This window comes from Ictidomys tridecemlineatus, chromosome 6 (genome assembly GCF_052094955.1).
Source record: "Ictidomys tridecemlineatus isolate mIctTri1 chromosome 6, mIctTri1.hap1, whole genome shotgun sequence".
Lineage (NCBI taxonomy): Eukaryota > Metazoa > Chordata > Mammalia > Rodentia > Sciuridae > Ictidomys > Ictidomys tridecemlineatus.
In genome coordinates this window covers 156,047,258-156,062,135 of record NC_135482.1, presented here as the reverse complement: position 1 = coordinate 156,062,135, position 14,878 = coordinate 156,047,258, and the positions used below count along the sequence as shown (strand labels likewise).

The 14,878-nt window shown below is 34.3% G+C and overlaps 1 protein-coding gene across 2 annotated transcripts in view; it reads left to right on the top strand.

Moving 5' to 3' along the window:
* LOC101965792 (von Willebrand factor A domain-containing protein 8) overlaps positions 1-14,878 on the top strand; it is a 391,795-nt gene that overhangs the window by 66,638 nt on the left and 310,279 nt on the right. For both annotated transcript variants that reach the window (XM_078015856.1, XM_078015855.1), the window contains exons 5-9: positions 4,365-4,532; positions 8,764-8,928; positions 9,253-9,302; positions 10,025-10,133; positions 12,147-12,251. In XM_078015856.1, coding sequence (XP_077871982.1) covers positions 4,365-4,532; positions 8,764-8,928; positions 9,253-9,302; positions 10,025-10,133; positions 12,147-12,251 — 597 coding nt within the window. The remainder of the gene's footprint in view (positions 1-4,364; positions 4,533-8,763; positions 8,929-9,252; positions 9,303-10,024; positions 10,134-12,146; positions 12,252-14,878) is intronic.

Sequence of the window (14,878 nt, the reverse complement as noted above, 5' to 3'; positions counted from 1 at the left end):
AAGGTCTTATGTCAAACCAGAAGCAAATCTAGAATAGGGGCTTGGATAGTTTTTGATTTTAGGTCATGTACTTACTTTTGTTTTGAAATTGTTCATGTCCATGTGTTGAGTTGTTAAAGCTGTGATATGAGATAGCTGGGCTAAAAGAATCTTGTTGCAATTTACATTTGAAAAAATTAGGTCTCTGGAAGTTTTGTGGCTTGAATGACAAAAAGTATCCTTAAAATTGGCCTAATTTCTATTTTAAGGAACCATCATAACTAGTCATTCCTCTTAAAAATGTATGTGCATTGCTCCTTTGTTTTCTTATACAATTTCAGAAATCTTTTACTATAATTACTGAGCAATCTATGTTGAAAAATTTCAAAATATCTAAACAAAGTCTCTCATGCTTGAGCTTATTCTGTTCTCATAACAAGTGTAGGCATAGATAACTGTCATCCTTCATATAAAAATTCTTTCTAAACTTACATAACAACATCTTTTAACTGAATGGCTGCATTTTTATTCCATAAATGTTAATAGTCTGCTGTGAGCTAGTTTTATACTGGTATGCTTAAAACATGGGGTTCTCATCCTTTGAAGACTTCTGAATCCTACTAAGATGTGAGAGAATGGTGCAAGTTTCCTGTTGATCCTCCAATCTTAAATGCTGAACAAACAGAGGATGAAGGGAATGGGGCATTAGTGCAGGGAGGGTAAGATGCTTAGGCCTCTATCAGGAATAACAATTTTTTTCTCTCCAATTAAGTTGAGATTTATGTGTGACATAATAATTTTTATAGAATACATAATGTTGTACTTTGTATTTACTTTAGTCAGTTACTTATTTTTAAATTTTATTTTCTTCTCTACAAATGCAAACTGTATTACAGTAGTAAAGTTTGGCAATACTGATTAAAGCATTTAGCTTATTTTATAGACTATTTTAAGGAAGAATTAGGAAGCAAGTTGATACTAAAGTAGTAAATAGATGCTATTAGTTCTATAAATTTGAGTGTTTCAAACTTTGTTACCAAAGATCATCTACTTATGGTTTTCTCTTAAATGTATTTCTGCCTACATTTAAAATTTTTAATTTTCACATGTTCTGGTCTCCAACCATGCAACCAAAGGGCAAATAGGGAAGAAAGTTAAAATTCTTTGGTGATCCTTTGCTTATCATTTTTCCTTCTTTTTCCCTCCTAAAAATTTACCATTCTTATGGATTTGTAATTCTCTCTTTATATTTTCATCTTTGGATCCAGTTTCATCTTTGGATCCATTCTCATTGTGATGAAAATTGTGTGTAAATTTAAGAAATAATTTCTGTGCCCCTCTGCTATCTCCCCCTCCTACTCAACATCATTTGATCATATCCATATCTTTGAATCACTGGCCTCTACCACTCACATTGTTCCTAACTCTGCTTTTGCATTAAGCTTCTTCCTTCTCTTCTTCATGGGGAATTATCTTTGGAATGTTGCCCAGTTTGGGTCTTGATGTTTCCTCATGATTTATAATTATGCAGTTTTAGTACAACTACTAGAGAAGTGATAGGTTTATTTCAGGGCATCATATTAGAAGTCTAGTATGTGACCTCTACTGAGTAAATGTACCTGTATGCATTTTACTCTAGAGAAGAGGTGCAAGCAATATGGATCAGGTTTTCAAGAGGACATTACATGGTATTATCTTTTCTCAATTTTGTGGTCACAATACCTCCATTTGAGTAGACGAAAGAATGCTTTGTATATTTGGCTCCTGTTTCTGATCCCTCTACAAGGCTTATCCTGAAAATATTCAGTGAGTAGTAGACCAGAGTCTACCTGAGGTGCATAAAAGCAAAGCTACAGTGTTTGTTGTTGTTCTGTGTTGTCCAGCCTTTGTTTTCTCAGGCCCCACAGTTGGCTAACCACTGAATTTTGATTGTAGTTCTAATTTTATCTCAATGAACATGAGTTTTAAAACTTATGAAGTTTTAAAAAGTCCAATACAGTATTTAGTCTATTGTATACAAAGATTGATTAAAAAAACCCTTCAGGTTTTTAAGAAATAATATTGCCCAGGTAATGATAACCTAATTAGTTTCTTTTTCTTTCTTTCTTTCTTTCTTTCTTTCTTTCTTTCTTTCTTTCTTTCTTTCTTTCTTTCTTTCTTTCTTTTTTTAATTCTGAGCTATGCTTTCTTGGAGTAAATAAATTTTTGTGAAAGAAAGCTTAATTGAGACCTTATCTGAAACATGAATTTTGCTAGCTATATAAAAGACAAAACTTCTGGGATGTTAAAAAAATCAAATACAAATTACTTTTTATTTTGTCTTTTATATAGCTAGCAAAATGTGATTCTTAGTTTTGTTTGTTTGTTCCTTAGGAACTTCTAAGTCATCTCTATCCATGCATTTAAAAATTAATAAAGCTACAGAAGAGAATTAAAATATATAGAGTAATAGTAGATTTGAAGGATTCCATGAATTGTTCTTATTCTTAAAATGGGATGATTTTAGACTAATATGATTTATTAAAATCTGATTCTTTTATAATACCACAGACACCTGAAATAAACTAAGCCCTATTATACTGTGTAAAATCCAGTGGTTTATTAAAAGGAAGCAGCCTGCAAGCTTGATTAAACAGTGCTTATTTGCTCCTCTATTCTTGAAAAATCAATACTTTACTGGTCCAGAAATTTCCTTGGCTATTAAGAAGAAGAAGAAGAAGAAAAAAAAAAAGTAGGGATATGTTTTCCCCCTTTCACAAGTTTAGCTCCTTTTATGGGTTGATTATAATTACTAAAGGGAAATTAAATTTTGAGTAAAGAGGTCACTAATTAAACAGATTTTTCTAGTAAAGCAATATGATATGTACATGGATGGGAGAAATCACATGCAGTTCATTGTCACAAAAGTACCACATGTGAAGCAACTTATGTCAGGAAGTGACACTGGGGATCCCATAGTATGATAGGCTTATCTGACCAGTTAAGGAGCTTGGACCACTGTGGAGGAGATCTGAGAGGTAAGGAGGACCTGAGCTTGGGGTGTAGTAGAAAGAGATGAGTTCAAGAGATATTAAGGAGGTTAAATCGTTAGAACATGTAGATGAATGTAAGAGGTAAGATAGGAATCAAGGGTCCTATCATGGGTGAATGATTTTCCCATCTTAAATAGAAGAGAAGCAGATCTTTAAGGAGGGGGAAGGTTGTGCTCTGTGTTGAGCTGAAGAGATGGTAGGGTCTGAATGGAGCCATCATGTGATAGAACCATATGGTCTGCAGTTTGGGGTCTGGAGATTGGGAAATCATTAGCATAGAAGTGATGTTTGGAACTGTGTAATTCAGATTAATGAGGAAGTACCTTGTAGAGTAAGAAGTACTGTGGGTTAAGGATATAGTTCTGAACATCACCTTCATTTAATGGACAGACAGAAAAAGAGAGACTTTTTCTAAGAGCATATAATGTCATGAGGCCAAAGAAAAAGCCTTTTATGGAAGGAGTGGTCATATAAATTTAGCACCATTAATCTTGTCTGTTGTTCAGTATGCAAAAGAAACATGATTGAAGGTTTCCTTTTTAAAGCTGATTTCCAAGGATTTTTTATGAAGAAGTTTTAATTCATATTTTGTTTTTATTCTGTATTGTTCAGGACTTGCAAGTTCAAGGAGAATTTATATATATATATGTATATATATGTATATGTATGTATATATATATATATATATACACACACATACATACATACCTTCAGTAATTTATTGATATTATAGTTTTCCTGTGACTCACCATTTGGGAGTCTTTTATTTCTCACTTTTCTCTACTACGAATTTTCTTAAATTTATTAAAATACTTACAGTACTGGCTAAGTCAGTGTATTGTAAGATACAGTAAAACCTCCATCCAGCTTCAGGTTCGACCTGAATTCTTTTGAGGATGACTCATTTATAAACATTATGGTCTTCAAGCCTTCTTACCTCGTTTATTTGATCTTCACAAGAAGCTTGCAGAACATTTAGGGCAGATTACTTTCTTTAGTTGCCTCTTCTAATTTAAGGAATCTGCTCCCTTGTTTAATTATCTTACAAGTTCATAGATAGCACTTAGTTTCTATTCCTTTGGGTACATAATCTAAGATGACAATGCCAAAAGGATCCCTAGAGAACATCTCTTTCAATGTCTTTTGTTACAAGTGAATAAACAGGCACAAATAGGTAAAATCGCTTGCCTAAGATTGCATGGACAGAAAAAACTAAGATTGGAACTTAGCATTCCTGATTCCCTGTCCCTATAACAAGAAATGCAAGTATAGTTTGCAGTACATGTAAAATTAGGTCAAGGCCCTCTGCTATCTTTAATATTCTCATTTTGCTCTTATGTGTTTTGGAAATAGTGTGCAGTTCGTGCTGCCACAGAAGGCAGAATTCTCATTTTGGAAGGCTTGGAAAAGGCTGAGAGGAATGTTCTGCCTGTATTGAACAACTTACTGGAAAACAGGGAGATGCAGCTTGAAGATGGACGCTTCCTGATGTCTGCTGAGCATTATGACAAACTTCTGCAAGTAAGAGAAGAAAAATCCTCCTGCTTTGTCTTTGTTGTCAAACTGTGGGTAGTGTCAACTATGGGTAACATGTCATATAAAACACAGTTCTCTTGGAATCAGATCAAGTGTTCATTCAGATGGCCCTTATCTTTGGCAAATGAGTTTGCAGTTTTACAAGGCTGTACTTTTGCAGACCATGTCAGAGACCTCTGAGATTTCTACAGTTTCTTTTCTGTCAGTTTAATAACTATTTTCTCTCTTAACACATTTTTCTCCTTTTCCCCCTTTTCTTTGCTCAACAATGTTTATTAAAATTCTAATGACTTTTAGACAGTGCTCAATAACTTTTGATGCCAGTGGTTTTGATTGAATTCATGCTTCGTGGCATCAGGGATACAAAGCTAAATAAAGTTCAGTCCTTAGCCTCCTGAACCTCAAACCCCAACAGGTATTGACCAAAATGAATACGATATTTAAAAGACACCCTGATGGTCCAAGCCAGGTCATCTCATGCCTGGCTTCTAACTGGATTCCCTGTTCAATTCTTATTCCTTCATACAGCAGCTAATGATTGCTTTAAAACATACATCAGATGCACCAGATTGGGTCACTCCTGTGCTTGACCTTACGGGTTTGCTCTTCTACTCAGGGTAAAATCTAAAACCTTTATAATGGAATTGAATGCTCTGTATGATCTGGGCCCTTACTATCTCCTGCCTCTTGTCCTTCTTTCCTCCACCTCTTTTACTTCACTCCAGCTACTAGTATTCTCTTTACCTTAAATCTGCTAAATAGGCATTCTATTTTCAAGCCTTTGCACAGTTACTTACCTCTTCCTGAAATGTTTATTTCCCCAGGTATTTACTTGGCTTGCTCCTCTAACTTAATCAAATGTTCAAATGTTACATTGTCAGTGAAGCCTGCCCTGACCCCCTTATTTAAAATTGTAATTTGCCCTCTGCTTCTATACATCCTAACCCTACTCTGTTTTATTTTTCCATGTTGTCTTCTAATATCCTATATAACTTGTTTACTATTATCTGTCTCCCTCTACTAGAATATAAGTTTTGCAAGTACAGGGTTTTCTTTTTACTAATGTTGTTTCTCAAATTCCTTGAACAATGTAGTGGGTGTTCATTAACTATTTGTTGGATGGATAAATAAGTAAGTAAAATTAAATGCTGTGCAACAAGTACGGGGTATGGGGTCTTCAAAAGGCTTTGGATGTGTCATTTAATGTCATAAATGACAAGAAGATGCTTAGTCCTTATTCATTTAGCTCAGGCTGTACCAAATTGGAGCTGTATGTGCTAATAGCCTTCTGTGACTGATTGTTCTGCATCGACATTCTAGGACTCGGAGGCTTTCTCATATCTTTTCTGTGCAGATACATTTATGCTAATCTTATTGGCCAATCACTCAAGAGCAAGACCCATTTCTTATATTTCTTGATCCTGCTCTCGGGGTGCAAATACAAGTCCAGAACACATGAAGCACTAAATAATAGATGTTGATGCCAGAGGGTCTGATTGAACTGATGTTCCATGGCTAGTAGAACAAGGAGCATCTTTTTCTGATCCCTGCTGCCCAAAGCTATTTCTCTATAATCAATCTTGCAACCCTTTTAGTAGTGGGTTTCTTTCCTGTCTGTGAGAGTTTTTTGATAGTGTTTTTCTCATGCAAGTATTGTAATTTCCATCTAGATCTATCTAAAGGTCATCTAATTCTCATACAATTAGAAAGGGATAATGGAGGTTTTAGTCAATAAGAAGAGCTAAATTTTTATTCCTTCATTTTGCTATAGTTCACGTACTGAAAGGAAGACTTTTTTTATTATTTGTCTGTAAAAGAAGGTGAAAACATGCAGGTCACTTTCTCTTTAGACACTTTTAAATTTCAAAATAATTGTTTTCTCCTAAAAATTATACTATTCAACCTTTTAGGACATGATTTGGCAAAGAATACTACTCGGAATGTGGAATTGTATGTTTTAAAAGCAAAAGCATCACTTCACAACAAAAAGTTTGATATATTCTTTATTCTTAGAGTATAATTCTGCACAAAATTATTGAACCTTTTATTCTGGGTAAAAACTTGCAACCTGGGAGTCAAAAGGGTTCAGTTATGTAGGGAATGCTTATAATTAAAAGAGAAAGATCTTTTTTTCCCCCTCAAAGAAGATATTAGTATAAATACATAATTTTTATTGGTAAATGTTAATTCTGTACTCACATGAGATCTGTCTCATGAGAACATCACAGAATATAGGCAATATCTCTTCATGAAACTTTTACATCTTAAGGCAATTTCTATGGTAAACAGATTCCAACACCATAATTTAAGTCCCACTTATTTCTAACTAGACTCAATATACTGAGTTTTAATATCTCAAAAATTGTATTTTTTCACAGAGGTAATGATTGTAGAATTTTGTTATTATAGAAATAATCAGTCTGTATAAACTTTATATGTATTCCAATTATCACTTTTAGGTAAATGAAAAATAGAAATATTTGATTCTCTGGAGGTTGTCTTGTTGGTTTTTCAGACAGGGCTGGATCCAGGCTCTTGTTTTCTAATGTATGTAACATAGTGTTAATCATATGTAACATAGTATTACTCGGTTAATTTATGAATTGGGATCTTTTTATTATCATTGAAATAATCATTTTTTATTTTTAAAAAATTAATTCATGCAATCTATCCACAGACTTTTGGATTCTTATGTTCTACAAGCAATAAGTCCTCTTATGAGGTTGGATTAGCATGAGGCAGTCTTGCATAGAAGTAGCTGCACAGTCATGTAGCATTGAGGCCCTGCGTTCCAGCCTCAGCATTGCAAAAACAAAACAAAACAAAATCCAAGTGAAAAGTCACTAAAAACTGGCTCACAACAACCTGTGTATTTTATAAATGGTTGTGTTTTTTTTTTTTTTTGGATGTGGGTGGGGAAGGAGAGCAAAATAAATAAGTTATTTACTTAAAAAAAAAAGAAGTAGCTACACAAATGTATAAAGATAGAAGCTTGTAAAAGATTTAATGAAGGGGTATAAAAGTGGTTCTAAAGGGGGAAAGGATCAGAAAAGGACCTGTTTTTATGAAGCTGTGGTATGTACTAAGATTTGAATGATACTTGTTTTTATGCTGTACAAAGTGAAAAAGGTGTTTCACTGAAAATGGGGCAGTATTGCTGAAGCTCCATTTTTGGAAAATAACAGTAGTATGATGGGTTGAAACAGAGTTATAGAAGGTTGGATTGCTGAGACTGGGAGAATGAGATACAAATCTTGCCAGGAAAGGCAATGAGAAGTTTTTATACTGTCAATGTGGGCATTGCCCTCTGAGGATCTGCTGAAAGCGCTGGACCTTTCCCTCAAAATGTACATATGCACATTTATATAAACTTTATATACCATGGATACTATTGTTTAAGGCTGTGAAGAGCCATTAAGGAAGAGAAGGAAGGAAGGAAATGATTTGTAGCATGTGCCTGCTACAAACATACATTCTCACACTTAGTTTTCACAGCATTCATAATAATGTAGATGATATTATTTCTGTTTTATAGATGAGGACTGAGGTTCCAACGGTAAATGATATAACCTTGATAATTTAAGTAGAACATGCATGTATCAGGTAGTTGAGCCAGGGTTTGTGACTTTAAAACTATGCAGTTTACGTTCTTTCAGTGCCTCCAGTGACCATGGATAAGTTATATAACTCCTTTGAACTTAAGGTTTTTCATTCAGATCATAAGGAGATTGTCTGGATTCTGGTGCAAGTTAAATGAGAAAAAATCATGGAAAATGCCTACCCTGTAAATTTTCAAACATGTTAGTTGTTATTAGCAGTATGTTTTTCTAGAAATATTTCTGTAAACATAATATCTATTTAGGCTCTGTAGGTGATCTCCACTCTGGATGGTTTGTCTGTCCTCTTGATCATCATGTCTTTTCCTTATTTTACTGACTCTCTTCCTCTGTATTATTGAGTGGGGCTTGGAGATCTGACTCAGCTTTTCTTGGTTCCTTTGTGTATGAGGGACTTTTGTTTCCAAGACTGGTATTCATGTTGCAAGTTTTCCCTGGATCTGGATTTTACTTTGCTTCCTTCCTTAACTGTGTGATTTTGAAAGTGTTTTCAAATTCAGTTCTCTTAACAGGCAAGGCTTAGGTGTCTTGGCTTGGAAGCTCTTGCAGTTGTAATCTGTTTCATTTGTGCTTTAATTTTTGATCTCTCCCTTTCGTAGGATCATACTAAAGCAGAGTTGGATGCTTGGAAGATTGTCCGAGTTAGTGAAAATTTCCGAGTGATTGCCTTGGGCTTGCCAGTGCCCAGATATTCTGGGAATCCATTAGATCCCCCTCTTCGTTCTCGATTTCAAGCCAGAGATATTTATTTTCTACCCTTCAAGGTAATTATGACCAAGATTGATTAAGTCTTTAAAATAGATTTTTGTCCACAACAAGAAATTCAATTCCTCTTCAGTAGTTAATGGACAGGAAAAAAGATATGGAATAAGGAAAAATCTCTGGGAAGTAGGATAAAAAATTTTTGTGGCATTATTTGTTTGAAAGATTTTAAAAAGATTTTTATAAAATGAAATGTAACAATAAATTATTTTTTCCTATGAATTTCTTGGTGTCTGCCTAATTAAAAGGTTTGTTTGTATCTATAAACTTTTCCATTTAATCTGTTCTAGTTTTTATTAATTTGATATATTTCTATGTCATTTTAGGATCAACTTAATGTATTATATTCAGTTGGAGCCAATGTTTCAGCAGAGAAGTAAGTGTACTTTTATAAATACTGGTCACTTAACATTTAATTTGTTTTGCCTATTCATTGATTGATATATTCATTCCACGACTATTCTTTTAAGAATTTTTTTAGTATTGCAAGGTTTGGTATATGCTGGTGATAAAATCAATAAAATAGATCATTGATGGTAAGAAGCAGAATTAAGATCTAGTAGAACTGAAAGAGATACAAGTAGCTTAGTTTAACTCAGTGTAGTTACATGCCACAATTTCAAAATACTGGGGCAATTTGTGGTTGAGACTTTGTGAAGGCTTCACAAAAACATTGATATTTGAAGTGAGTCCTAAAGAATGTGTAGACTTTTGCCACATAGAGAATGGAATGAAGGAATTACAAAGGACTTTTCTAAAAGCATGAGATATGAGAGTTTATGCCTTGTTCTTAAGGCTATAAAAATCTGCTGTCTAGAGTTTAGATTTGAGATTGAGAGGAGATAAAACTGGCAGGGTAGATTTAGATCAGGTTGTGAAAACCTCACCTATCTTGATGGGTTTAGGAAATTCGTGTGTCTAGCTAATCAGCTTCTGAGTTTTAAATGGAACATTGGGATACGGGAGTCACTGTTCTTCAAGAATTAACAGTAGGGATCATTTTAGATTAATTAAATTGGCCCAGCTATTTGCTATTTAACATACTTATTCTTATTTCAAAACTATTAGAATAAAATTTAATATGATTTTTTCCCCCAGAGTTTCTCAGCTTTTGTCTTTTGCAACAACTGTCTGTTCCCAAGAATCTTTTGCTCTTGGACTTCCAGATTTTCCTTTAGATAGTTTACCAGCTGCAGTTCAAATCCTGGTATGTATAAACCAAATTAATGACTGGTGAACCCAAATATAGCAAAGCAAATTTAAAAGTTAATCCTTGGGAATTAATCACTTTGGGTTTTCTTATCATATTCTTCTGTAAAAGGCCTAAGGTTGATTTGTTGTGCAGTATAGTAAACTATACAGAGTCCAAGTTCTAAAGAACTCCTAGCTTTGGAGAAGGAGGAGGTAGACATGAGATGTAAGTAAATATAACGGTGGAAGGGAAGGCTTCAGCCGTATCAAAGAAGAGGTGTACTGCAGTGAGTTAGGCCTCAAAATTGCCCCACCTGGGGCACTAGAACTGGGCTTTCTTATTCTAGCACCCATTAGTCATTGGTTAATAGTTGTCCCAGGGGATGCACATTTCAAGTCATTACCGTCTCTCCCAGCTTGTGAGCAAAGCTGGTTCCAGGAGCTGAAGGGCAGTCTTCTTAAAAAGACCTCAGGGCTGGTGTTATGGCTCAGTGGTGGAGTGCTTGCCTAGCATGTATGAGACACTGGGTTCACTTCTAAGCACACATATAAATAAATTAATAAAATATAGGTCCGTTGACAAATTTAAAAATATTTTAAAAAATAAGATCTGCAGCAGCTGGCTGTTGTCCACTGCACTTTAAAAAAGTGCATGGCAGTTAAAGGCCTTGTAGGCAGAGGACACATTCATAGGTGTTCAGTCACAAAATAATCTGGAAGGAGAGTGAGAATAAGTTGTATCCCTAGAGAAAGTGTGTATGGTGAGAGAGATATTTGAACTTGATTTTGAAATATTTCATGGGGAGTGAAGTTGCCTGGAGTTAATGATGAAGAAATGGCCTGTAAGACATTTTGAAGTAGGTAGAACATTAGGTGATCAGATTTAGGTTATGGGAAAACACCTCCCTTGGTGTTGGCATCAAGGAGGTTGGGGAGAACCTGGATGCCAAAGATATTCAAAGGCTTGTTATAACATTTAGTGAGACCCTGCCAAGGAGGTCCATCTGAAGTAGTAGCAATACTGCTTTCTTTAGTCAAGGAACTCATTTTTAAATGTTAATTGTTTTTTTGAATTATTTCTATTTAGACAGGAAGGGTAGTTTTTACATTGCTCTACATATCCAGAAAGGCATTTCTTCTGTTTATCCAATTTTGCACTTTTTTTTTTTGTTTTTGCTCAGAACTTTGTGCTTTGAAGAGTGTCATATCTCAACAAGCTGGAAAATAGTCAAACATTCATAATTCCTTCACCTAGAAGCACCAATTACTAACATATTGCCACATTTGCTTGACCCCTGTTCCCCCCCTGAACCATTTGGAAATAAATTGTAGTATTCTATTAAATATTTATGACTTCTAAGAATTAGAGCATTTTTCTGCATAATGAGAATACTGTTATCACACTTTACCATATTAACATTAATTCTGTAATATCATCTAATAGATAATCCATATTGAAATTTTTGTGTTGGTCCCTATCAGTAGACTCTTTATTGTGTAAACAGAATTGAAAATGCAATTTGGTTTGGGGTGAAGGATTTGAGGAAAATGAACACTTTCTTTACTTTGCATTTATAGCTATGAAGCTAAGTTAATGTAGATCAGATGAACTCAGATTATGAATAAAGGAGGAACATGTGGTTTGGGATGAGTAAAGTATGCAAATGTGAATAGTTTCAGATGTAAAAGTTTACATATGAAAATTTACAGTATGTGACTACTGTATACTGTATACTACTACATACTGTAGTCACATGTAATGGATAATTGAAGATTCAGGTCTAGAGCTCAAGGAAGAGCATGATTAGACATAGAAGCACAGGAGCCATTGACACATAGATGAAAGGAGTGAGTTCACTTAGAAATGAATAGGAACAGGAAGAGGAGAAGAAAGAATATTTTTTTATACTTCTGGAAAATTATTGGTTATTTTTATAGGGCAATTTTAATGGCACATATACATGTAAGATACATGTTCTGTGGTTATTTTAGATGTTGCTTATCCCTATGTATTTGTGCTTCTAAATAGGATTCCTTTCCTATGATGTCAATTAAACACGCAATCCAGTGGCTTTATCCATACACTATTTTATTAGGACATGAAGGGAAGATGGCTGTTGAAGGTGTTTTAAAAGTGAGTATCTGTTTCCCTCTCTTTCCTTTCCCTTACATTTCAATTTTTCCTTCTTTTGCCTTCCCTTTCCTTTACATCTTCCCATTTCTCTTTTTCCATCTCTCCTAGTTTTCTCTAGTCTCCTTTCATCTTTTTTCACTATCCCTTATCTTCCTTTCTAGTCATGAAGGCATTAGATGCCTGCAACAAGAAAGCAGTAATGGGGAAAGAAGGACAGAGGGACTGGTGTGGAGAGATTGAGAAAATAAATAGATCAAGCACATGAGTGACTATGATAAGGATATTGAGATAATGAGAGCTGTTGGAGAAGGGATTTATAAACAAGGAAAGGGGTAATGAGGTATTGAATGAGGTATTGAATTGAAATTGGAGATATGATTTATGTTTTTGATACATATGAACAAATAGATAATATAGTATTACATTATAGTATTTTATACTACATATAGTATTATATATAGTATATATAATATTATACACACACACACACACACACACACACACACATATATATATATATATATATATATATAATATATATAGTTCTCTTAAAACAGCCAAAAAATTGTATGATCATGCCATATGCCTAGACACTGATTACTAAAAGAAATCAAAACTCCTTGGAAATAGGGTTTTCTCAAGGATTGAGCCATAAAACATACAAGATGAACATTGAATTTCTTAATGTTCCAGAGAGTAAGGAAATGTTTAACAAATGATATTGACATTTCAAAATGACAGAGGAGTCAGCTTGAAAATTTGACCATTAAAAATAAATAATGATAAAAATTAATAGAACTTGTTTCATAAAATGGGAATCCACAGATCTCTATGATATGAATAAATTATAAAAATATGAAAGAGAAAGAAAAATCTTTTAATGTGAAATGCTTACTGATAAATAAGGAATAATATAACTAGAAAAATCACCATTTGGCATTCATCAGAATGGTGGTTGATTTAGAAAGGTGTCACCAAGGGATTTAAAGCTGGCGGATAGATCTTTGGATATGAATACAATTTCTGAATATCTCTCTACTCCATACAAAATACTCAATTGCCTGTGTGTGTGTGTGTGTGTGTGTGTGTGTGTGTGTGTGTGTGTATATATATATATATATATATATATATATAAAATTTTGTATTGGGGATTGAACCCAGGGTGCCACATCCCCAACCCTTTTTATTTTTATTTTGAGACAGAGTCTCGTAAGTTGCTTAGGGCATTGCTAAGTTGAGGCTGGCTTTGAATTTGTGATCCTCTTGCTTTAGCCTCCCAGGCCACTAGGATTACGGATGTGTGCCACTGTGTTTGGCAGAAAGTAGTATTTTTACAGTAAACATGAGCTTGACCAGCTGGAACAAATTGACATGATGTATCTCCCGAATGATGGGTTTTGAAGAGCATCATTCTTGGGGAGTTCCTACTAAGAATTGAGGATGTAAGTATGGCCTAGTCCTAGGTTGAAGGCCATCTTACAGAATGAAGACCTATGTTCTTTAAAACTGTTCAGACAGTGTTCCATGTTAAAGGAGACTGAAGAGCCATGAGCTTAATATTCCTGCACTGGATCTTGAACCATATAGGAACAAATGAACAAATTGTTGGTTCACTTTGTAAGAAAGATCTGTGCATTGGATAGTATTTTATTAAATTAATTTCCTGTTCTGGAAGTTTATGTGGTGATTAGATTGGCTAGAGTTCTTGTTCCAGGAAGTATGCACAAGAATGTTTAAGGGTGTGTGACATCATATCTGCTGCTTGTTCTCTAATAATCAGAAAAAAAATCAATACTTATGTGTGTGTTTAATTTTTGTTCTTTCTAATACAGTCTGGTTAAGGTACAGATTTCTAAGGAGTAGATAGAATGTTAACACTAAGCTGTAGTGGCTATGTATACAGGACCTTAATTTTCTGGGCTATAATTTGACACTCTTGAGCACTTGGGATGTTTGTTTCTCCCTTATTCTCAAACCCACATGTAGTCTTTGGAAGTATTGAAGCACTCTGTGTTCATCTAGTAATAAAAATGAGAAAGCAGGAGAGTGGCATAGGAGATTCTAGTTGTTTCAGTAAGATTTTTTTTCAATAGATCAGCTAGCCACAGAACCTAAGAAATAATGTTTTCATTGATTAATTATGTTTAATAGTAATAACAATAAAATCATAGAAAGCTATTTCTCATAGATAATGGGAAATACAATTATGAATTGAACCTAAAGAAAAGCATAAGGAAGCAAGGAGTTAATAATGGTCAATAAAGAGGCAAAGGAATGTAGAAGAAAGCAAGAGAATAGAAGTGGTGAAATAGTAGTAACTGATGAAAGAGAAAAAAGAGATCTACTCTGTGGTGTGTGTGTGTGTGTGTGTGTGTGTGTGTGTGTGTGTGTGTGTGTGTGTGTGTGTGTTTGTGTGTGTGTGTGTGTTTGAGAGAGAAAGAGAGGGAAAAAAGGAGAAGGAGAAGGCGAGGATATTAAAAACCATTAGAAAATGGGGATAGTCATACATTCAGGAAACTGCCATTTTCTGACTATGTAGTTCACTTTTAGGTTTATTTTAGGTACTGAAAATAAAAAGAGAACTGGAACTTATCTTTGGTTCAATCAACATCTGAGCTAAATTGGCA